Genomic DNA, 22,803 nt, shown 5'->3' on the forward strand with positions numbered 1-22,803 from the left:
ATCTATAGCAGAATATCAAATGACCAAACATAGAGGACTTAGGAGCTCCTGAAGGCATGGAAAGAGAGAACAGATTAGAAGGCCTCTTTAGTGCAAATATTTCTAAAAACATCCCTAATTTGGAGAAAGAAAGGGACATCCAAGTACAGGAAGCACACAGAACTCCTAACAGACATGACCAGAAAAAATCTTCACCACAACACATTATAATCAAACTCATGACAGAAAAACAAAGAGAAGATTCTAAAATATACACGAGAGAAACACCAAATTACTTTCAGAAGATCTCCAACTAGACTCAGAGCAGACTTATCAGAACCCTACAGGCTAAGAAAGAATGGCAAGATATATTCCAAGTCTTAAGAGAAAAAAAAATCAACCCAGAATACTTTACCCTGAAAATTCTCATTTATGAATGAAAGTAAAATAAAGACATTCCATAACAAACAGAAAGAATTTGTCACCACCCATCCAGGCTTGCTATACATAGAAACAGAAACATGGATGGTCATCCTTTATGAAAGAAGGTGCAGGCAAAAAATCTCCCAGAAATCCAAAGGAAATCCAAAGTAAAAAATAGGAATATTTTTGGAAAAATGGCAGGGTAAAGCCGTTATTCATCAATAGTCACCTTGAATGTAAATGGCCTCAACTCTCCAGTTAAAAGACAGACTGGCTGAATGGATTAAAAAACAAAACCCATCTATTTGCTGACTACAAGAAACACATCTCACTAACAAAGATGCACACAGACTGGAAGTGAAAGGATGGAAAAAGATAATCCATGCTATGGAAACCAAAAAGAGCTGGTGTAGCCATCCTAATAGCAGACAAAATAGATTTTAACACAAAAACTATTAAAAAGAGACAAAGAGGGGCACTATGTAATGATTAAGGGATCAATTCAACAGGAAGATGTGACTATTATAAATGTATATGCACCTAATTACAGGGCACCTGGCTACATAAAAGAAATGTTAATGCATCTAAATGGAGACATAGACTCTAATACAATAGTAATGGGGACTTCTATACCCTACTTTCAGCAATGGACAGATCAGTCAGACAGAAAATCAGCAAGGAAAGAGCAGAATTAATTGACAATATAGACCAAATGGACCTAACATATCTACAGAACTTTCTGTTCTACAGTTGTAGAATACACGTTCTTCTCCCCAGTGCATGGAACTTTCACTAGGATTCACCATACACGTGGCCATAAAGCAAGTCTCAGCAAATTCCAAAAAACCAAAATCACACTATGCATCTTCTCAGACCACAATGGAATGAGGCTGGAAATCAACAACTCAGGAATCTCTAGAACATATGCAAACACATGGAGATTGAACAACAGGCTCCTGAATGAGCAGTGGGTCATTCAAGAAATCCAAAAAATGATGCTTAAATTCATATGGAAACACAGGAGGCCTTGAAATATAAAGCAATCTTATACAACAAAAACAAAGCTGGAGGCATCACAATACCAGATTTCATGACATACTACAGGGCGGTTATAATCAAAACACCCTGGTACTGGTACATAAATGGATAGACCAATGGAACAGAATAAAATGCCAAAAATCAATTCATGCATCTACAATGACGTTTCACCTCACCCCCATTAGAATGGCTTTCATAGAGAAATCAACAACAAATGCTGTTCAGGATGTGGGAAAAAAGGGTACCCTAATCCACTGTTGGTGGGAATGTAAATTGGTACAGCCACTGTTCAAGATAGTATGGAGATTCCTCAGAAACCTGAATATAGCCCTACCATATGACCCAGTCATCCCACTTCTGGGAATTTACCCAAGAGAAATAAAATCAGTATATAAAAAGAATTATCTGAACTCCCATGTTTATTGCAGCTCAAATTCACAATAGCTAAGATATGGAGTCAACCCAAATGCCTTCCACTGGATAAAGAAATTATGGGATATGTACACCATGGAATATTACAGCTATTTTTAAAAATGAAACCCTGTCATTTGCAGAAAAAATGGATGAAACCGGGGCCAGCACTATGGTGTAGCAGGTAAAGCCACCACCTGCAGTGCCAGCGTCCCATATGGGCACCAGTTGAGTCCCAGCTGCTTCACTTCCAATCCAGCTCTCTGCTATGGCCTGGGAAAGCAGAAGATGGCTCAAGTCCTTGGGCCCCTGCACCCATGTGGAAGACCCAGAAGAAGCTCCTGGCTTCAGATGGGCACAACTCTAGCCATTGTGGCCATCTGGGGAGGGAACCAGCAGATGGGAGAACTCTCTCTGCCTCTGTGTAAATCTGCCTTTCAAATAAATAAATCTTTAAAAAAAAAAAGAAAAAGATGAAACAGGAAAACATCATACTTAGTGAAATACGCCAGTCCTAAAAGCACAAACACCATATGTTCTCCCTGATCTGTGCTATCTAATAGAGCACCTAAAAGGTAATCTATAGACGTGAAATTGACACTCTGAAATGCAATGGCTTTGAACAGCCCTCATCTTGATTGTTGAGGAACAGTTTTTTTATACTATTTGTTGAATTCTTTACTTAACATAAAGTAAATCTTATGTGTATAAAGTTAATTGAAAATAGATCTTAGTAAAAAGAAAGAATGGAAATATGAGAGGGAGGAGGAAGAGGGGTGGGAGGGCACATACTGTGCAAAGAATCACCATGTTCCTAAAGTTGTTGTTATAAAATGTGCGAAGTTTACATTCCTTATATAAAAGGTTTTGGGGGGAAATATATAAAATAGCTAGAAAAAAAATTTAAAAATAAAATGATATTTTACCTTTTTTTTTTTTTTTTTTTACAGGCAGAGTGGACAGTGAGAGAGAGAGAGAGAGAGAGAGAAAGGTCTTCCTTTGCCGTTGGTTCACCCTCCAATGGCTGCCGCGGTTGGCGCGCTGCGGCCGGCGCACTGCGCTGATCCGATGGCAGGAGCCAGGGGCTTCTCCTGGTCTCCCATGGGGTGCAGGGCCCAAGCACTTGGGCCATCCTCCACTGCACTCCCAGGCCACAGCAGAGAGCTGGCCTGGAAGAGGGGCAACCGGGACAGAATCCGGCGCCCCGACCGGGACTAGAACCCGGTGTGCCGGCGCCGCAAGGCAGAGGATTAGCCTAGTGAGCCGCCACAGCGCCGGCCGATATTTTACCTTAAACATAAGTAAGAAAAAGTCCTGTCTTTTACCACTAGTGATAGCTCATTTACTGACCTGAACAGCAATTGAGAACAAGTGATTAGACTTTTTGAGAGCACCTGTGACTTCCATGCTTTCCTTTCCCCAACTCTACAGGTGAGCCCCATTTCTCATCTTCACATTTGATCCCCGGATCTCTGCAACAAAGGTTGCTATTTGATTGTTAAGCTCTGATGCTTTCATTTCTAGGTTACCCTCACTTTGCATTCGAAATTTGCTATTAGAGTGTTCAGCCTGGCCCGTGTCCCACATTGGATCACCTAGGTTTAATTTCTGGCTCCTGAGTCCAGCTTTCTGCCTCTGCAGACCTTGGGAGACAGCAAAGATGGCTCAAGTGGATGGGTTCCTGCCACACTCGGGGGAGACCTGGATTGTGCCTAGCCTTAGCCCCAGTCATTGCAGGCATTTAAGGGTGTCAATCAGCAGGTGGGACTCACTTGTTCTCTCAAATGAATGAGTTAAAATTTGTTTGGGGGCTTGCACTGTGGCACAGCAGGTTGAAGCATCACTGCAGTGCTGGCATCCCATATGGGCACCAGTTCGAATCCTAGCTGCTGCACTTCCTATCCAGATCTCTGCTGTGGCCTGGGAAAGCAGTAGAAGATGGCCCAAGTCCTTGGGCCCCTGCACCGGCATGGGAGACCCAGAATAAGCTCCTGGCTTCGGATCAGTTCAGCTCTGGCCATTACAGTCATTTGGGGAGTGAGCCAGCAGATGGAAGACCTCTCTCTCTGCTTCTACCTCTCTCTGTAAATCTTTCTAATAAATAAATCTTTTTAAAAATTGTTTTAAGTATGCTACCACACAGCTTTTCAAATTTTAAGCTTCCAAGGGTGAGCAGAATAATTTCTGCTCAACTGAGTGTCAGAGGGCACAGAGAGAAAGGAACCACTGACAGGCAAGTTGGCCCCAGAAGGAGCCAATGCAGGCCCTCGTGACACCTGGAGTGCCTGGGGCTGTGAGGCCTCGTCCAGCACTGGATCCAGATGAGCTGGACCCTGAGAATCAGGCATGCCCAGGTGTTGCAGTGTCACCCTTGCCGTCTTCCTGACAAAGCTCCAATCCCAACGACATGCCCGCCAGACTGCTCCAACGAAGCTGCCCATCCCCCCGCCAGCCAGAACTCATGACTACACTTCCCCTCTGCCCAGCGCCCCATCCTTCTGACTCTGAACACAGGAAAAGCATTTGGGAGACAATGGAGTTCACAGGAGTAGAAAGCCAAGGCCCACACTGGGCTAGAAGCTTTGCCTGCAGGAACAGAACCAGCACCCTTTGCATCTACAGGAACACAGGACTCCACCTTAGGACAAAGCTTTCCTGATGCTCCCACTAGGACACGAGCCACAGGGGCATCTGAGACCTGCATCACCATCAGGGTACCGAGGTCAAGGTCCTTTAACAGCTTTGTTAGAGAAAGACACTTATTGAAACAGGCCACACCCAACAATGCCTCCAGTGCACAACCCAAATATGAAACATCAGATGAACAGAAGAAACGGCTGTTGATTTGGGTGGTAGAACAAGATGTTTCAGTGAACAAGCCAGATCCCTCATTTTTGTAGTAGCCATATTTGAATGCAATCTGCATAAACTTCATCCTTTTAAAGTATACAATTCAGTGAAGTTTTTTTATAGAATATTCAGAAAGTCACACAGTCACCACCACTAATTTCAAAACATTCCTATTGCTCCCTCCAAGATGGCTGAACAGGGAACATACATGCTGCATTTGACCAGGGGGAAATAGAAGAAAAGCAGACAAAGCTCATTCCCAGGGTAGAGTTGGAGAGAAGTTTGCAGTGAACTCCTACGGAAGGAAGAGAGACACCATCCAGCAGCGTGGAAGGTGCAACCACACAGCCACAAACTCAGACAGCGCAGACGACCCGGCAGTCAGGAGCCAGAGGAGACACCAGCTGTGCAGAGCGAGCTGAGAGCACACTTCAGCAGCCCGTACCTTGCAGACCACACTGCCTTTGGGTCTGGCCTGGAGCCCTAGAGAAGGCAGGGTACCCATCTAATCCAGCTTAAAAAAAAGCACAATTCTTTCTCCCCATACACTAACAAGAACACCCATCAGCTGGTGGGGAGAAGCACCATTTTAACACCAGGAGAGGCTACAGTGCCTCTTGTCTGTGCGCAGAGGGGAAAAGTCATGTTCCCCTCTGACTTTAAGCCTGGCTGGAGTGTTGACAGGGGGCTGGACACCCACTTAGGACTATGCAGTGTCCCCATCCCCTCAACATATCACAAGCTCCAGGGCTCAGACTGCCAAGGTGGAGCACCTACCGGCAGCTGGATCTGGGAACATCTCTGCTCTCTCCGTGGATGGGCAGGCTTGCAAGGCCACACAAACCCTCTGCACTCCATGAATGAGGGAGCCTTGTGTGCTGTGACTGTGGGAATTCTGTGACTCAACAATACGGTGCAACGTGTAACAGGACCTCTGGACAATCACAGAGACAGGAGTGGGTCATTGCAGAGGGTTTCCTCCTCACACTGAGGACCACAAAGATCCTTTGTGCATGCAGTTCATGCACCAGCATGGATGAGGTCGTAGCCACTGTGGGATAAAGCCTGGTCACAGATTACCTTGGAACAGAGGAGGTGAGGTTGTGATTGTACCAAGAGGCATGATCATACCCTCTCCCCTCCTGACAATAGAGATCTACCAAACCCAACTTGGGTGTTACTCTATATTCTCACCCAACCCTGCAGCACCACCAGAGCTCCCTGGCCACACCCAGCACAAAATTCTGCGATTTGCTGAGAGAGAAGACACTCCACTGAGCCACAGAGGCATTGTTCAGATAGAATCCATCAGAGGGGAAAACTAACAAGTATTTCCATAAATACCTAAAAATAAATGCAGAAATTCAAGAAATAAGAATAAGTAAGACAACATGACTCTCTAAAAGGAACATCACTCTTCAATATTAGAATGGAAAGACAAAGAGATTAATGAAATGTCTGAAAAGAAATTAAAAAAAAAAACATAAGATTACTCAGAAGCAATGAGAAGCAAATTAGTGAGTTAAACCCATACATGACAAGAATGAAAAATTTTCTCATGAAATTGAGATTCTGAAGAAAAATCAAAATGAAATATTAGAAATGAAGAATTAGAAATATCAAATAAAATACACAATGGAAAACCATAACAACAGACTTAGTGAGGCAGAAGAAAAAATATCTGAGCTAAAAGACAAATCACTGGAAATGTGTCAGACTAAGAAAAAAAAAAGAAGAAGAAGAAATTAGAAAAATTAAAAACAATATTGGAGACTTATGGGATACCATTAAATGACCCAACATAAGGGTCTTAGGCATTCCTGAATGTGTGGAAAGAGAGACTGGATTAGAAGGCCTACTCAGTGATATAACAGAAAACTTCTCTAACTTGGAGAAAGAAAGGGACATCTAAGTACACACGGCACATAGAACACCTAATAGACAAGACTAGGAAAGATCTTCAATAGACTCCAATACAATATTAATGGGGGACTTCAACATTCTATTTTCATCAATGGACAGATCAACTAGACAGAAAATCAACAAAGAAACAACAGAGCTAATCGACACCATAGACTAAATGGACCTAACATATCTATAGAATCTTTCATCCCACAGTTGAAGAACATACATTGTTTTCATTAGTGCACAGAACTTTCTCTAGGATTGACCATACAGTAGGCCATAAAACAAGTCTCAACAAATTCAAAAAACTGAAATCATACCATGCATCTTCTCTGACCACAGTAGAATGAAGCTGGAAATTAATAAATTAAGAATCTCTACAAAATATGCAAACACATGGAGACTGAACAACATGCTCCTGAATAAAAAGTGAGTCATAGAATAAATCAAAAAGGAAATTAAAAATTTTGTGGAAACAAATGAAGATAACAATACAACGTATCAAAACTTATGGGATACAGAAAAACAAGGTTAAGAGGAAAGTTTATAGCAATCAGTGCCTACGTCAAAAAAAACTGAAAAGGCACCAAATAAACAAGCTTTCAATGCATCTCAAAGACCTAGAAAAAACAACAACAAATTAAACCCAAAAGTAGAGAATAAATCAAAATTAAATAAAAATTAAAACAAAAACAATACAAAAGATCAGTAAAATAAGCCAATCCCAAAAAGACAAATACCATATGCTTTCTCTGACCCATGGTAACTAACAGAGTACCAAAAATGTCAGTTTCACTCCTATGCATTACATTTTGAGATTTGATGATTATTTACAGCCCTTGTCTCTACATTGAGGAATAGTGCTTTTTTCTTATTACTATTTGTTGAATTCTTTACTTAGTGTAGGGTTACTCTTTCACTGACTTTTTTTTAATATTTATCTGTTTATCTGAAAGGCAAAATTACAGCGAGGCAAAGGCAGAGGCAGAGGGAGAAAGTCTTCCATCTGCTGATTTACTCTCCAGATGGCCACAACAGCTGGAGCTGCGCCCAACCATAGCCAGGAGCTTCTTCTGGGTCTCCCACATGGGTGCAGGGGTCCAAGGACTTGGGCCATCTGCTTTCCCAGGCATAGCAGAGAGCTGAATCAGAAGTGGAACAGCCAGGACTCGAAATGGCACCCATATGGGATACGGGCACTGCAGGTAGCAGCTTCACCCACTACGCCACAGTGCCGGCCCCAGGGTTAACCTTTTGAGTATAAAATAGAGTTCATCATTGTGAAAATTGAAGGAATGGGAAAGGAAGGAGGAAGGGTAGGAGTGTGGAAAGGAGGGATATTAGGGTGGGAAGTATTACTATGCTCCTAAACTTGTAGATATGAAATTCATTCACCTTAAAAAAAAAAAAATTCAATGGGGCCAGCACTGTGGCATAGCAGGTAAAACCCCTGTCTGCAGTGCCTGTATCCCATATGGGTGCCGGTTCTAATCCTGAATGCTTCTATTCTGATCTAGCTCTCTGCTATGGCCTGGGAAAGCAGTGGAATATGGCCCAAGTGCTTGGGCCCCTGCACCCATGTGGGAGACCCAGAAGAAGCTCCTGGCTCCTGGCTTCGGATAGGCACAGCTCCAGCCATTGCAGCCATTTGGGGAGTGAACTGGCAGATGGAAGACCTCTCTCTGTCTCTCCTCTCTCTGTGTAACTCTGCCTTTCAAATGAATCTTAACAAAAAAAAAAAAAAAAAAGAATATAAAGAATATATTTGCTTACTTAAAAAATTCAAAAACAAAATAAAAAATAAAAAAAAAATTTACATCATTCCCACCCCTGGAAAGTGCATCCAACGGCAATACTCCCTATTCTTTCCTGCTTCTAGTCCCTGGCAATCTCCTTTCTGTCTGTACAGATTTGCCTGTTCTGGACATTTCATGTAAATGTAAATTTCAAATAAATACTACAAGGTGTAGAATTTGGTGAGTGGCTTTTTCCGCTTCACATGTAGTGTGCATCAGCACTTCTTTCCTTTTCACAGCTGAGTAATATTCCACTGTACAGATATATCATTTTTATTTATGCATTCATCAGTTGACCGACACTTGGATTGGCTTTTATAATTAATGCTGCTACAAACATTCATGTACAAATTTCTGCATGAATACATGTTTTTGAGTCAAAATGTTGACTCAAAGGATAGGTCTATGCTTGATTTTAATAAACTGTCAATTTTCCAAAACGATTGCACCATTTTACACCCCCAATAGCAATGTGTGAGGGTGCCAACTTCTCCACATCATCACCAAAACTTGTTACTGTCTGAGAAAGCGGTAGAAGATGGCCCAAGTCCTTGGGCCCCTGCACCCCATGGGAGACTCAGAAAAAGCTCTTGGCTCCTGGCTTCAGATCGGCGCAGCTCCAGCTGTTGCAGCCAACTGGAGAGTGAACCAGGGGATGGAAGACCTCTCTGTCTCTCCTTCTCTGTGTAGCTCTGACTTTCAAAGAAATAAATAAATATTTAAAAAATAAGATTCCTCTCCCATTCTACAAGGCCAGTATTACCCTAAGACCAAAACCAGATAAAGACATTCCAAGACAGGAAAATCAGAGACCAATATCTCCCATGAACATGTATGTAAAACTCTTCAACAAATATCAGCAACTAGGACCCAATGATGTATCAAAAGAATATACACAAATGGGATTTATTTCAAGTGTGCAAGGCTGGTAGAACATTCAAACATCAATTAATGGGAGCAAGCATTTGGCTCAACAGTTAAGACACCACTTGGGATGCCTGCATCCCACACTGCAATGCCTCAGTTTGAGTCCCAGCCCCCGCTTCTGATTCCAGCTTCCTGCTGATGGACACCTTGGGAGGCAGCAGACGATGGTTCAAGTGCTTTAGTCCCTACCACCCACACAGGAGATCCAGCTGGACTTCTGGGCTCCTGGCTTCACGTTGCTTCAGCCCTAGCTATTGTAGGCATCTGGGCAATGAACCAGAGGCTGGAAGATCTCTCTATATCTGTCCGTGAGGCCTTTCAAGTAAAACGAAAATAAATTTTAAATTTTTCTTTTGACAGGCAGAGTGGACAGTGAGAGAGAGAGACAGAGAGAAAGGTCTTCCTTTACCGTTGGTTCACCCTCCAATGGCTGCTGTGGCCGGCGCACCGCACTGATCCGAAGCCAGGAGCCAGGTGCTTCTCCTGGTCTCCCATGCGGGTGCAGGGCCCAAGCACTTGGGCCATCCTCCACTGCACCCCCGGGCCACAGCAGAGAGCTGGACTGGAAGAGGGGCAACCGGAACAGAACCCGATGCCTAGACCGGGACTAGAACCCAGTGTGCTGGCGCCGCAGGTGGAGGATTAGCCTGTTGAGCCGTGGCGCCGGCCAATTTTAAATTTTTTAAATAAAATCTCCCACTTTTTTTTTTTTTTTTGGCATTCTTTTTTTTTTTTTCATTTTTTTTTAACTTTTATTTAATGAATATAAATTTCCAGTGTACAGCTTATGGATTACAATGGCTTCCCCCCCCCCATAACTTCCCTCCCACCCGCAACCCTCCCCTCTCCCGCTCCCTCTCCCCTTACATTTGCATCAAGATTCATTTTCAATTCTCTTTATATACAGAAGATCAATTTAGTATAAAGATTTCAACAGTTTGCACCCACATAGAAACACAAAGTGAAACATACTGTTGGAGTACTAGTTATAGCATTAAATCACAATGTACAGCACATTAAGGACAGAGATCCTACATGAGGAGCAAGTGCACAGTGGCTCCTGTTGTTGACTCAACAAATTGACACTCTAGTTTATGGCGCCAGTAACCATCCTAGGCTGTCGTCTCCCACTTTTATTGTCCATCTAGTAGTTCTTCAGCTCTATCTGGTTTCACTCCATGTATTTAATGTTATTAATGTAATGTTATTAGATGAACATGTGTTATGCCTTCCTACTGGACTGACCCTTTTATTATTAAAATATGTCCTTTATCTGATACTAAATTTTTATTTGAAGTCAGTTTTTTCTGACAGCCACTCCAACTTTCTTTTAATTACTGTTTTCAAGGTATATTTTTTTCCATTCTTGTACCTTCAGTCTATTTATGCCTTTGAATCTAAACTGAATCCCTGGGGCTTGATGTTGTGGCATAGTAGGTTAAACTTCCACCTACAGCACAGGGATCTCATGTGGGCACCAGTTCAAGTCCCAGCAGCTCCACTTCCCATCTAGCTCTCTGCTAATGGCCTGGGAAAGTAGCAGAAGATGGCCCAAAGTGCTTGAGCCCCTGTACCCATGTGGGAGACCTGGAAGAAGCTCCTGGCTTCAGTCTGAGCCAGCCCTGGCCATTGAGGCCATCTGAGGAGTGAACCAGTGGATTAAAGGCCTCCCTGTCCTTGTCTATAAATCTGCCTTTCATCACATGCTCAATCAGCCTTACCTCTAATGGTAGAGTTAGATACGTGCCAGGGGATTCCAATTCAATCCCTTCAAGGTGGCATGTATCAGTGCCATCTTACTAGTCAAAGTGATCAGTTTCAGTCCATAACTGATCATAATGATAGGATTAAGTGTCAAAGGGATCTCATAAACAAGACTAGTGTCTGCTAATAACTGATAGAATTAAAAAGGAGAGAATGATCCAACATGGGAAGTGGGATACACCGCAGACTCATAGAATGGCAGATGTTCTAAACAGCACTCTGGCCTCAGAATCAGCCCTTAAGGCATTTAGATCTGGCTAAAAAGCCCATGAGAGTATTTCAGGCGTGGAAAGCCAAAACACTGTGGCAAAAAAAATGACCTAAATGAAAGATCTCTGAGTGAGATCCCAGCGGAAAGAATGGGCCATCAAAGAAGGAGGTACCTTTCTCTGAAGGGAGGAGAGAACCTCCACTTTGACTATGGCCTTGTTTAAATAAGATCGGAGTTGGCAAACTCAAGAGGCTTCCATAGCCTTGGCAGCTCATGACAAGAGCCTTGGGTGATTACTGACGCCATAGACAAGAGTGCCAATTGCTAAATCAACAATGGAAGTCACTATGCACTTACTCCTCATGTAGGATCTGTGTCCTTAATGTGTTGTACTATGTGAATTAACAGTATAACTAGAACTCAAACAGTACTTTATACTTTGTGTATCTGGGTGCAGACTGTTGAAATCTTTACTTAGTATATACTAGGTTGATCTTCTGTATATAAAGATAATTGAAAATGAATCTTGATATGAATGGGATGGGAGAGGGAGTGGGAGATGGGATGGTTGCGGGTGGGAGGGAGGTTATGGGGGGGAAAGCCACTATAATCCAAAAGTACAACTTTGAAAATTTATATTTATTAAATAAAAGTTAAAAAAATTTTAAAACTGCCTTTCAAATAAATAAATCCTAAAAAAAAAACCTTAATCGCTTATAGACATAAAAAGTACAACTAGATGGACCATTTTTTATCTGTTCTGCCATATTCTGATTGCTTATATTTCTATTTACATTTGTATTTAAGGTCATTACTGATAATACAGAATTATGCTAATTCTTTTCTTTTTAATGATTTATTATTTGAAAAACTGACAGGGAAAAATGGAGAAATAGAGAGAAAGAGACCTTCTATCTGCTACCTCACTCCCCAAAGGGCTGGGAGAGTGGGGGCTGGGTAAAGCTGAAGTCAGGAGCCAAGAACTCCATCTGGGGCTCTTCCATGAATGGCAAGGGCACAAGCACTTGGGCCATCTTCCACTGCTTCCCCAGGCACGGTAACAGGGAGCTGGATCAGAAGTGGAGTAGCCAGAACTGAAACCAGCACCAATATGGGATGCCAACACTGCAGGCAGTGGCTTGACCCGTTATGCCACAATGCCGGCCCTACTATCTCTTTTCTATATGTCATATTTCTCTTCTCCTTCTGCCCCTTTATAACTGTTTTAAATATTAAAGAGATATTTTCTAGTACCACATTTTAATTCTCTTTTTGCTTTTTTTACTGCATGTTTTCAGTTATTTTCTTAGTGTCTGCTCTAGGAATAACAATTAACAACTTAAAACCCTTCAATTTGAATTAATATTATCATAATTGAATAGCATAACTTTCCTATAACATAGTTCTTTCCTATTTTCATAAATTACAACTTTATATATTATAAATCCATTCATACAAATTTTATGATTATTGCTTTATGTAATTGTATAATCCAGAGAGGTAAGAAAAGAATTATAATCAGAAATGCATGTTCACTATCTTTTATGTTTCCCTTCCTACCTACTGATATGCTTTACCATTCCCTGTGGATTTCAGTTACTGTGTGGCAGCCTTTCCTTTCAGCCTAAAGGATTCCTTTCATTGTTTCTCGAAGGATAGGTCTGCTAATGAAAAATTCTGTTTTTATTTATCTAAAGATATCTTAATTTCCTCTTAATTTTTGTAGTTTTGCTGGAAGTGGAAATGTTGTCATTTTATTTTAGCACTTTTTTTTTTTTTAATTTTTATTTTTTGACAGGCAGAGTGGATAGTGAGAGAGAGAGACAGAGAGAAAGGTCTTCCTTTTTGCCGTTGGTTCACCCTCCAATGGCCGCTGCGGCCGGCGCATCTCGCTGATCCGAAGCCAGGAGCCAGGCGCTTCTCCTGGTCTCCCATGCGGGTGCAGGGCCCAAAGACTTGGGCCATCCTCCACTGCCTTCCCGGGCCACAGCAGAGAGCTGGCCTGGAAGAGGGGCAACCGGGATAGAATCCGGCGCCCCAACCGGGACTAGAACCCGGTGTGCCGGCGCTGCAAGGCGGAGGATTAGCCTGTTAAGCCACAACACCGGCCTATTTTAGCACTTTTAATATGCCACACACACACACCCCAAAGTCTCCTGGGCTCTGTTGAGAAATCTTCTGTTCATCTTCTCATGGATCCTTTACATGCAGTAAGTTGCTCCACTGCAGCGCTTTGAAGATTTCTTCTTACTTGTGGCTTTTGACAGTGTGGCTGTGAGGCAGCTTGGCGTGGACCTAAGAGTTCATTCATTGAATTTGCACTGATAGCTTTCATAAACTTTTGGACTTCATTCAACTATCCATTCTGTTCCTTTCTCTCCTCTCCTCTCCTGTAGGAATCCCGCTAAGTATACACTGGTATACATGAAGATGTCCCACAAGTCTCTGTAGATCTGGTTTTTTGTTTTTTGTTTTTTGTTTTTTGTTTTTTTTTTTTGACAGGCAGAGTTAGCGAAAGAGAGAGACAGAGAGAGACAGAGAGAAAGGTCTTCCTTTTTCCGTTGGTTCACCCCCAGAGTGGCCGCTACGGCCAGTGTGTTGCAGCCGGCGTGCTGTGCTGATCCAAAGCCAGGAGCCAGGTGCTTCCTCCTGGTCTCCCATGCGGGTGCAGGGCCCAAGCACTTGGGCCATCCTCCACTGCACTCCCGGGCCATAGCAGAGAGCTGGACTGAAAGAGGAGCATCCGGGACAGAATCTGGCTCCCCAACCGGGACTAGAACCTGGGGTGCCAGCGCCGCAGGTGGAGGATTAGCCTAGTGAGCCGCAGCAGCGGCCTGATCTGCTCATTTTTTAAAAAGATTTGAGAGGCAGAATTACAGACAGAGAGAGGAGGGACAGAGAGGTCTTCCATCCACTGGTTCACTCCCCAAACGGCCACAGTGGCTGAAGCTGGGCTGATCTGAAGCCAGGAGCTTCTTCCAGGTCTCTCACATGAGTGCAAGGGCCCAGATATTTGAGTCATCTTCCATTGGAGCTGAATTGGAAGTGGAGCAGCTGGGACTTGAACCAGCACCCATATGGGATGCTGGTGCAGCAAGCAGAGGCTTAACCTGCTATGCCGCAGCACTGGCCTCAATCTATTCATTTTTATTTTATTTTTTTTTTTTTGACAGGCAGAATGGACAGTGAGAGAGACAGAAAGGTCTTCCTTTTGCTGCTGGTTCACCCTCCAATGGCCGCCGTGGCTGGCATGCTGTGGCCAGCGCACTGCGCTGATCCGAAGCCAGGTGCTTCTACTGGTCTCCCATGGGGTGCAGGGCCCAAGCACTTGGGCCATCCTCCACTGCACTCCTGGGCCATAGCAGAGAGCTGGCCTGGAAGAGAGGCAACCGGGACAGAATCCGGCACCCCGACCAGGACTAGAACCCAGTGTGCTGGCGCCGCAAGGCGGAGGATCAGCCTGTTGAGCCGCGGCGCCGGCCATTTTTATTCATTCTTTTTCCTCTCCTTTTCTCATACTGAATAGTCTCAATCAGCCCATAGTCACGTATGTGGATTCCTTCTGCCAGCTCAAATGTACTGCTCAGTCCCTCTAGTGAATTTTTCATGTCAGCTACCACACTCTCCAGAATCTGGTTCTGTTTCCTAATTTCTCTCTTTATGGATAGTCTGTATTTGCTGAGATATTATTCTGAAATTTTCCTCAACTCCTTAGATATGGCTTATTTTAGCTCTTTCAACATATTTATAACAGCTGGGTTAAAACTCTTCTAGTAAATCTAATATATGAGCTTCCACAAAGACAGTTTCTACTGATTGGTTTTTTTCCTAGAAATGGCCATAGATTTGTGCTGAAAACTGGACATTTTAAATATGTTGGTGTGCCATCTCTGAACACCTGGCTTCCCTGGCTATCTTGCTGTTCTTACCACAGTTTAGTAGTGACTCCCCAGGACCAACCCTGTAAAGTCTGTATTCTTTGTCTTGTGTGGTCTCTGAAGTCGCCCAGTGAGCTGAGCAGTCAGGTAACGAATGAACAGAAATTTCCACAAATGACCAAACGCAGTAAGTTTCCCAGCCTCTGCAGAGGGGCTGTGTGAGTTCTGGGCCATGCCTTTACAACCCTGCCTACACTTTCACTCTCTATTTGTCCAGAGTCTCAAGATCGGGCAGAGGTGAGAGATGAGGACCTTCTTGGGTCTTCCCTAAACATGCGCACAGCTCTCCTCATGCACAGGACATTCTAGACTCTGGGGAATATGTCACAGCTTTCAAAAATCACCTCTGGGGCACTTCTATTTCCTTTCACACTTTTTAAATTCAGTCCCTTGGAAGCCCCAACTGATTTTTTTAAAGATTTATTTATTTATTTGAAAGTCAGAGTTACACAGAGAAAGAGAGAGAGGTCTTCCATCCAATGGTTCACTCCCCAGATGGCCGCAACGGCCGGAGCTGCGCTGATCCAAAGTAGGAGCCAGGAGCTTCTTCCAGGTCTCCCATGTGGGTGCAGGGGCCCAAGGACTTGGGCCATTTTCTACTGCTTTCCTAGGCCATAGCAGAGAGCATGATTGGAAGAGGAGCAGCCGGGACTAAAACCGGTGCCCATATGGGATGCTGGTGCTTCAGGCCAGGGCATTAACCCACTGCACCACAGCACTGGCCCCAACCCCAACTGATTTTGCTGTGTTAGGCAGCTATGATATTAAACAATGCCCTTGATTGTTTTCAGCAAACACCCTGGAATCCAAACAACCCCCCTTTCTGTCCCCATAAGAGGCACCACCATCTACCTGGTTACTGAGGGCCTAATTACTGGTAACATCCAGGACTGCTTGCATTTCTGTTCTCCTCTACCTAACCCAATAGCAAGCTCTATCGGCCATATTTCAAAATGTGTCTGACTTGAGCCTATCTCTTTTCATTGCCACTGCAACTGTCTGGATCAAAGCCACCAGCATGTCCTATATGACTGATGGCAGCATCCTCCTAACTAGGCTCACTGTTTCCTCTCCTGCCTCCTCCCACCAGCTATCCACAACGTATTACAGTAGACTGTGAATCAGGCCAAATCATGACCACCGTGAGGGGCCGACACTGTGGAGCAAGTTAATCCTCCACCTGCGATGCCAGCATCCCATATGGGCTCCGGTTCGAGTCCCAGCTGCTCCGCTTCCGATTGAGCTCTCAGCTATGGCCCGGGAAGGCAGTGGAAGATGACCCAAGCATCCACATGGTAGACCCAGAAGCTTCTGGCTTTGGATTGGCCCAGCTCCAGGCGTTGGGGCCAGTTGGGGAGTGAACCAGCAGATGAAGACCTCTCTGTCTCTCCCTCTCACTGTCTAACTCTACCTTTCAAAAATAAAATCTAAAAAAAAAAAAAAAAAGGACCAGCTTGGAAGTAAAACTTTCAACAAACAGGTCAAACAGTGACAAGTCATTGAATGGGGGACTTGGGGGAGCTTCAAACCCATTCTGCCCGCTGGCATCTGCTAGGTGACTGGTTTTCACAGCTACCACAGTTCCACCCTGTGGGTTTTCAAGGCTACTGTGAGGCTGGGGTAATAAGAATGGAACAAGTTAGAAAGCCTCTAACATTCCCTTCATAGAGAACCATCAGCCCCCAGAGGCTAATCAGAAACTCCCTGCAACTCACCAGCTCCAAAGGCAAAGAAAAAGCCTTTGTCAGGGAACTCCTCCAAAAGGGCCTTGACCCGCTTCCCCATTCTCTCATTGCGCTTGTAGATCAGCTCCCTGCGGAAGTAGCTGTCAATCTCCTGGGCGGTGATGCGTTCCTGAGGCGGGAGCGTGGCGTTAATAAAATTCGGAACCTCCATCAAGAGAAAAAGGAAAAAGAATAACTTAAGTGCAATACAGTTATTAACACAGTTGTTTCATATGAGCATCAAATCCGCTAGCCACCCAGATGCCTGCATCCCATATTGGAGTGTGAGCTGGAGTCCCGGCCGTTCTGCTTCTGAACCAGCTCCCTGCTAATACACCCTGGGAGGCAGCAGGTGACGACTCAAGTACCTGAGTCCCTGCCACCCACATGGGGGACCGGGATGGAGTTCCTGGCTCCTGACTTTGGCCTGACCCAACCACCTGCTGTTGCAGGCATTTAAGGAGCGCAACAGTGAATAGAAGCTCTCCTTCTCTCTCTGTCACTCTGCCTTTCAAATAAATAGGTAGGTAGGTAGGTAGATAACTATATAAATAAATGTCTTTAAAAGGGGAGTGAACTAGTGGGTGGGAGATCACATGTAGGGGGCGGTCACATTGTTCTCTCGTGGTCTCCTATATGCTATGTTTCCAACCATAATCTCACCTGTAGCCAAAGTGAAAAAGTACTAAATGCAGTGCACGCAGGAACTCTTAGGCTATTTAAGACAGTATTTCTATTCCACTTAAATGATTCTGACACCACATGTTTATATAAGGAGACAGTATCTTTACATAGCACATCCACAGTTTTAACTTGTTTAATTCACACATGCTTTTTCATGAAAATCGTTTTAGGCAGTAACATACTTTAGAATAAATAATTATTATTCTACTACCAAAAACATGTAATTTCCATAAACACTTAGCTGTTTTATAAAGCTGATACACTTACATTTTTGTCACTTCTCCACTTCCTATTCTCTCTCTAGCTTTCTCCGTGTTCCTTGCCCTACTGGGGAAGTGTTGCACCTGATTCTGATATACACATTGACTGCTTTCAGTGTAGCAATCAATGACAGGATACAAGTCCACCACAACTGTGACAACCAAAGTGGTTCTTGCAACTCGGTGCTGTAGGAGAGGATAGCCCGTGGTTTTCTCCCACCCCAACCTGGGCTCACATCCCTTCCCTGAGCACTTGCTGCCTCCATGGCTTCCCAAGGCTAACCATTACCTTAGCCCCATGCCTATCCCACTTGCTTCTCCTCCTCCCAGCAGCCTCTCAAAAACACTGACAGTCTCCACAGTCTGCAGTGGAGCCACCAGTTTCCTTTTTGGATAACAGGTCTTGTTTTAAATGCATTTGTTTCCATTATTGGCAAATCAGCAAGAGACACACACAGAGATCTCCCACCCACTAGTTCACACCCAGAATGCCCACAGCAGCAAAGGACCAGCCAGGTCCAAGGCAGAGCTAGGAACTCAAGCTGGATCTCCCTCTTGAGTGGGGGGCACCCAACTACGTGGCCATTACCTGCTGCCTCCTTGTGAGTGCATAGCAGGAAGCCGGAATGGAGAGTGGAGTCAGCACTCACACTGATACAGGAAGCAGGTGTCCCAGGTGGCAGCTTAACCCACTACACCACACATCTGCCCTGAATAACACACCTCTTGCTACTTCCTGAAAGATATTCCCTCATTTTCAGATCTGCAGCCTTCAGCTTGTCCTCTGTCATTTTTTTAAAAATCACATCGGGTGCTGGTGCTGTGGCGTAGTGAGTAAGGCCACCACCTGCAGTGCCGACATCCCATATGGCTGCCAGTTCAAGTCCCAGCTGCTCCACTTCCAATCCAGCTGTCTGCTATGGCCTGGGAGAGCAGTGAAGGATGGCCCAAGTCCTTGAGCCCCTGCACCCATGTGGGAGACCCAGAGGAAGCTCCTGGCTTTGGATCAGCTCAGCTTCAGCCATTGTGGCCAATTAGGGAGTGAACCAGTGGATGGAAGGAAGACCTTTCTCTCTCTGCCTCTCTTTCTCTCTATGTGTAACTCTTTCAAATAAATAAAATAAATCTTTTATTAAAAAATGTTGTTTACAAAAGCTCCTCATATTCATTTTTAATCTTTGGCAGAGCACTCGCCCTGTGCCACCCTCTCCACAAGTAACCCTGGATGTGCAAGTGACAACTTCCCACAGCCACCCTGAAACATGTTTTAACCTCCAAACATCACCCCCAACCTGCACCACTCCTCCCCGACTGTCTGGCCCTCACATGCTCCCAATGGCAGGTACGTTCTCAGAGACACCCCATCAAAGGAAGGGGCACTGTGGGCAGGCCGGGGATGGAGGAGCCACAGGGGTGAAAATGCGTAAGGTATCAGTCCCCTGTCCTCCCCGCAACCCGCACCATTCTCCCTGCATTGTTCCAATTCCTCTGCCCAGGTTAACTTTTTTCTGCTGTGTCAATCTCTCAATTGATCTTAACCTTTAGCCCATTTCCCCCCCCATAAGAATGACCACCACCGCCTCCCACTGTCCCTCTCAATGCCTGTCGCTTCACTCCCCTGCTCCTCCCACTTTGCTCTGCCTCACTCATACTTTTCTCTCTAGACTTTCTGGAAAGCCCCTTGCACCTTTTAAGTTGCTTTTAATTTTTATTATTCATGTGTTTACTTGAGAGGCTGAGAGAAAGAGCTCCCAGGCACTGGTTCATGCCCCACGTGCCTATAACTGCCAGGACTGGGTCAGGCTGGAGCTGGGAACCAGGAATTTAATCCAGGTCTCCCATGGGGGTGGCAGGGACCCAACCGCTTGAGCCATCACTGCTGCTGCCCGGAGTGGACCTTAGCAGGAAGCTGGCGTCCAGAGCCAGAGGCAGGTAGGGAGTCTAGGTACTCAACATGGGACAGGGGAACCGGTGTCAGCTGCTAGGCTAAACCCCACTCCCATCATATCCTTGGACACATCTGTTATAACAAGATGACCGAATCCTGGCTGATGCTGCAGATGGCTTCTCTTGTCCCTCTCACTGTTGCTGCTCTTCCTCCTTCACCTCTTAGGTCCACACACTTTTCCTTACGGGAAATCTAACGTACACCTGGACAGCACCACCCACACCCACCAGCTCCCTGCCCTCCTCCCCAGCATCCTCACACATGAGGACTCTGGCACTAGACAGCGGTGGGGACGGACAGCACCCTCCCCACCTCAGAGCTTCGCAGGCACTTGCAGCTTCTCAGTGAGGGGAGGAGAAGGGCCAAGCTTTGGCCTTTGGCAAACCTGCCAATAAACATAACAAATATCCATCCAGCCTCTGAGGCCTTACCAGCCACTTCTTTCCCCTCGATGCCACCTGCAAGGCTGGTCCTGGGCGTATACTCACCCCACCAGCACAGCCACACTCACGCTGCAATCCTGCAACACGGAATGACCCATGTCGCAAATGCTGGCTGCACCCCCAGCCCTCACGCACCACCCCTGCAAGAACTCCACGGACACACGAACAGGCTCACATCTCTCTAGAAGCCACTGGAAGCTACAGCCAAAGTCTCGCTCCCTCATTTCTCAAAGTGTCCCCTGAGTCAGCCAGGAGGCCACCAGACTGGCATCCCTTGTTCTCTCTGAAGGCGGCTTCCTGCTGCCCGCTGCTGAGTCCTTTGGAGATTCACCCTCTGCCTGGGATCCTGGCACTACCCCTCACCCGCGATCCTCTCTGTCCCTAAAAGGTTCCCATTCGGTAGCGCTTTGTTATCCCTCAAAGACATCTCCATCTGCCCATTTTATTTTTAGAGCCCTTCATGACCTCAGTCCTTTGTACACAGATGTCCGGGGGCCATGGCAGGACTGGGGGAGAGGGGAAGGGAATGTCTTTCATCTTGAGCAGTACTGAAATGCGTGCTGAGCTCCGCAGAGGTCAAGCGCACTCACCTGGGAGCTGTCATGGCTGAAGATGACCGAGCTGAGGTCCCCACAGTTGTAGTGTTTGATGAGATCCTCCGTGGTATAGGGGATCTGAAGGCTGCCGGCCCGCAGGCTCTCCTGCTGCAGGAGGGTCTGATTCAAAGCAAAGATGACCTGAAAGGGGAGAGAACAGAGGGCCCTCTGAAGTTCACTGACACGGCAACTGCTGGGGGCCACCGTGTTTCTTTTGTCCACGGCTGGCAACGGCCTCACCTCTGTATTGGTTATGTAAGGACATACAGACTTTGCTTAGAAAAAGGGAGCACGAATCCCTGGCATCCAAAGAAAAGAAGACAGTCCTGGCCACATCAGCCTCCTTTGGCTAACACCTCGGGAACTGCCTCCACAGACATGGAAAATCTTAGACTCCTCAACCTGAGGCTGGCCAAGAGGGAAAGGGACCAAAAGAGCTGGTTTGTAAGGAAGAAGCCGGGGGTAGGTCCGGGAGGGGCTGGGAGCACAGAGAGACCCCAGCAGGTTCCAGCTGTAGAAGGGACTGGACAGGATCTACGTGGCAGTGCAGCAAGTTAAGCAGGGTCCTGTGATGCTCGCCCCCCCCCCCCATGTTGCAGCACGGGTTTACGTCCCAGCCGCTCAGCCTCTGATCCTGCTTCCTGCTAATGTACCTGGGAAGGTGGCAGAAGATGGCCCAAGTGCTTGACTCCAGCCACCCACGTGGGAGACTCAGATGGAATTCCAAGCTCCTGGCTTTGGCGTGGCCCTGTTCCAGTTTTTTACAGCCAATTGGGGAGTGATGCAGAAGATGGAAGATCTCTCTCTCTCTCCCTATCTCTCATCTTCTCTATCACTCTACCTTTCAAATAAATACATTGGCAAGAAGGAAGAAAAGGGGAACAGGACTGGAACTGCTGCATGTATCTGTGCCTTATTTTGTTTTAGAGATTTGTTTACTTATCTATCTATTGGAGAGGGGAGGGAGGAGAGGGAGATTTTCCATCTGCTGGTTCACTCCCCAAATGGCTGCCAAGGCTGGGGCTGGGCCAGGCCACAGCCAGGAGCTTCATCCAGATCTTGAACTAGCACCTATATGGGATGACACTGTCGCAGGCGGTGTCCCTGCTGTGCTACAACACTGGGCCCCCAATTGCCTTTTTTTTTTTTTTTTTTTTTTTTTGACAGGCAGAGTGGACAGTGAGAGAGACAGAGAGAAAGGTCTTCCTTCTGTTGGTTCACCCCCCAAATGGCTGCTACGGTATGCATGCTGCGCTGATCCAAAGCCAGGAGCCAGGTGCTTCCTCCTGGTCTCCTATGCGGGTGCAGGGACCAAGCACTTGGGCCAAACTCCACTGCCTTCCCAGACCACAGCAGAGAGCTGGCCTGGAAGAGCAACTGGGACAGAACCAGCGCCCCAACCGGGACTAGAACCCGGGGTGCTGGTGCCACAGGCAGAGGATTAGCTTAGTGAGCCACAGCACCGGCCCCCAATTGCCTCTTAAAGGTCTGCTTCTTAATTCCATCACATTGGCAACACCTGAACTTTGGAGCCGCCATCTTCAAACCACAGCACCTGCCCTGCCCCCCACCCACCTCCTTTGCTTACTCCGATACTCCCTGTCCCTGTCATGCAGCCTTAATCAAAGGCAGGGACAGAGCCCTCTTTGTAAGAACCCCCACTCTCCTCTCTCTCTTCCCTGACACCTTCCCCTTCTGTCCTGGAGGAAACCTCCCCAAGGACCTGCAGACCCACCTCTGGCATCTGGGATGTTCCTAGCCACAGCATGTTCCCACGCTCCCCACCCCTCTGCAGGTGATGAACCAGGGCTGAGCGCCTGCTTTGTCAGTCCAATCAGAGGGACAAATACACCACGGTCAGGTCTGCGAGTTATGGCCTGCATGAGGAAGCCCAGCCTTCCACAGA

General features: G+C 45.9%; 1 protein-coding gene across 1 annotated transcript in view; it reads right to left on the bottom strand.

Moving 5' to 3' along the window:
- The window catches only part of TRABD2A (TraB domain containing 2A), an 84,634-nt gene that overhangs the window by 16,726 nt on the left and 45,105 nt on the right, over positions 1-22,803 (bottom strand). Inside the window, exons 3-4 of the mRNA XM_062208726.1 lie at positions 20,892-21,038; positions 16,958-17,132 (exon numbers count right to left, since the gene is read on the bottom strand). Of these exons, the coding sequence (XP_062064710.1) occupies positions 16,958-17,132; positions 20,892-21,038 (322 nt within the window). The remainder of the gene's footprint in view (positions 1-16,957; positions 17,133-20,891; positions 21,039-22,803) is intronic.

Source organism: Lepus europaeus, chromosome 13 (genome assembly GCF_033115175.1).
Source record: "Lepus europaeus isolate LE1 chromosome 13, mLepTim1.pri, whole genome shotgun sequence".
NCBI classification, from domain to species: domain Eukaryota; kingdom Metazoa; phylum Chordata; class Mammalia; order Lagomorpha; family Leporidae; genus Lepus; species Lepus europaeus.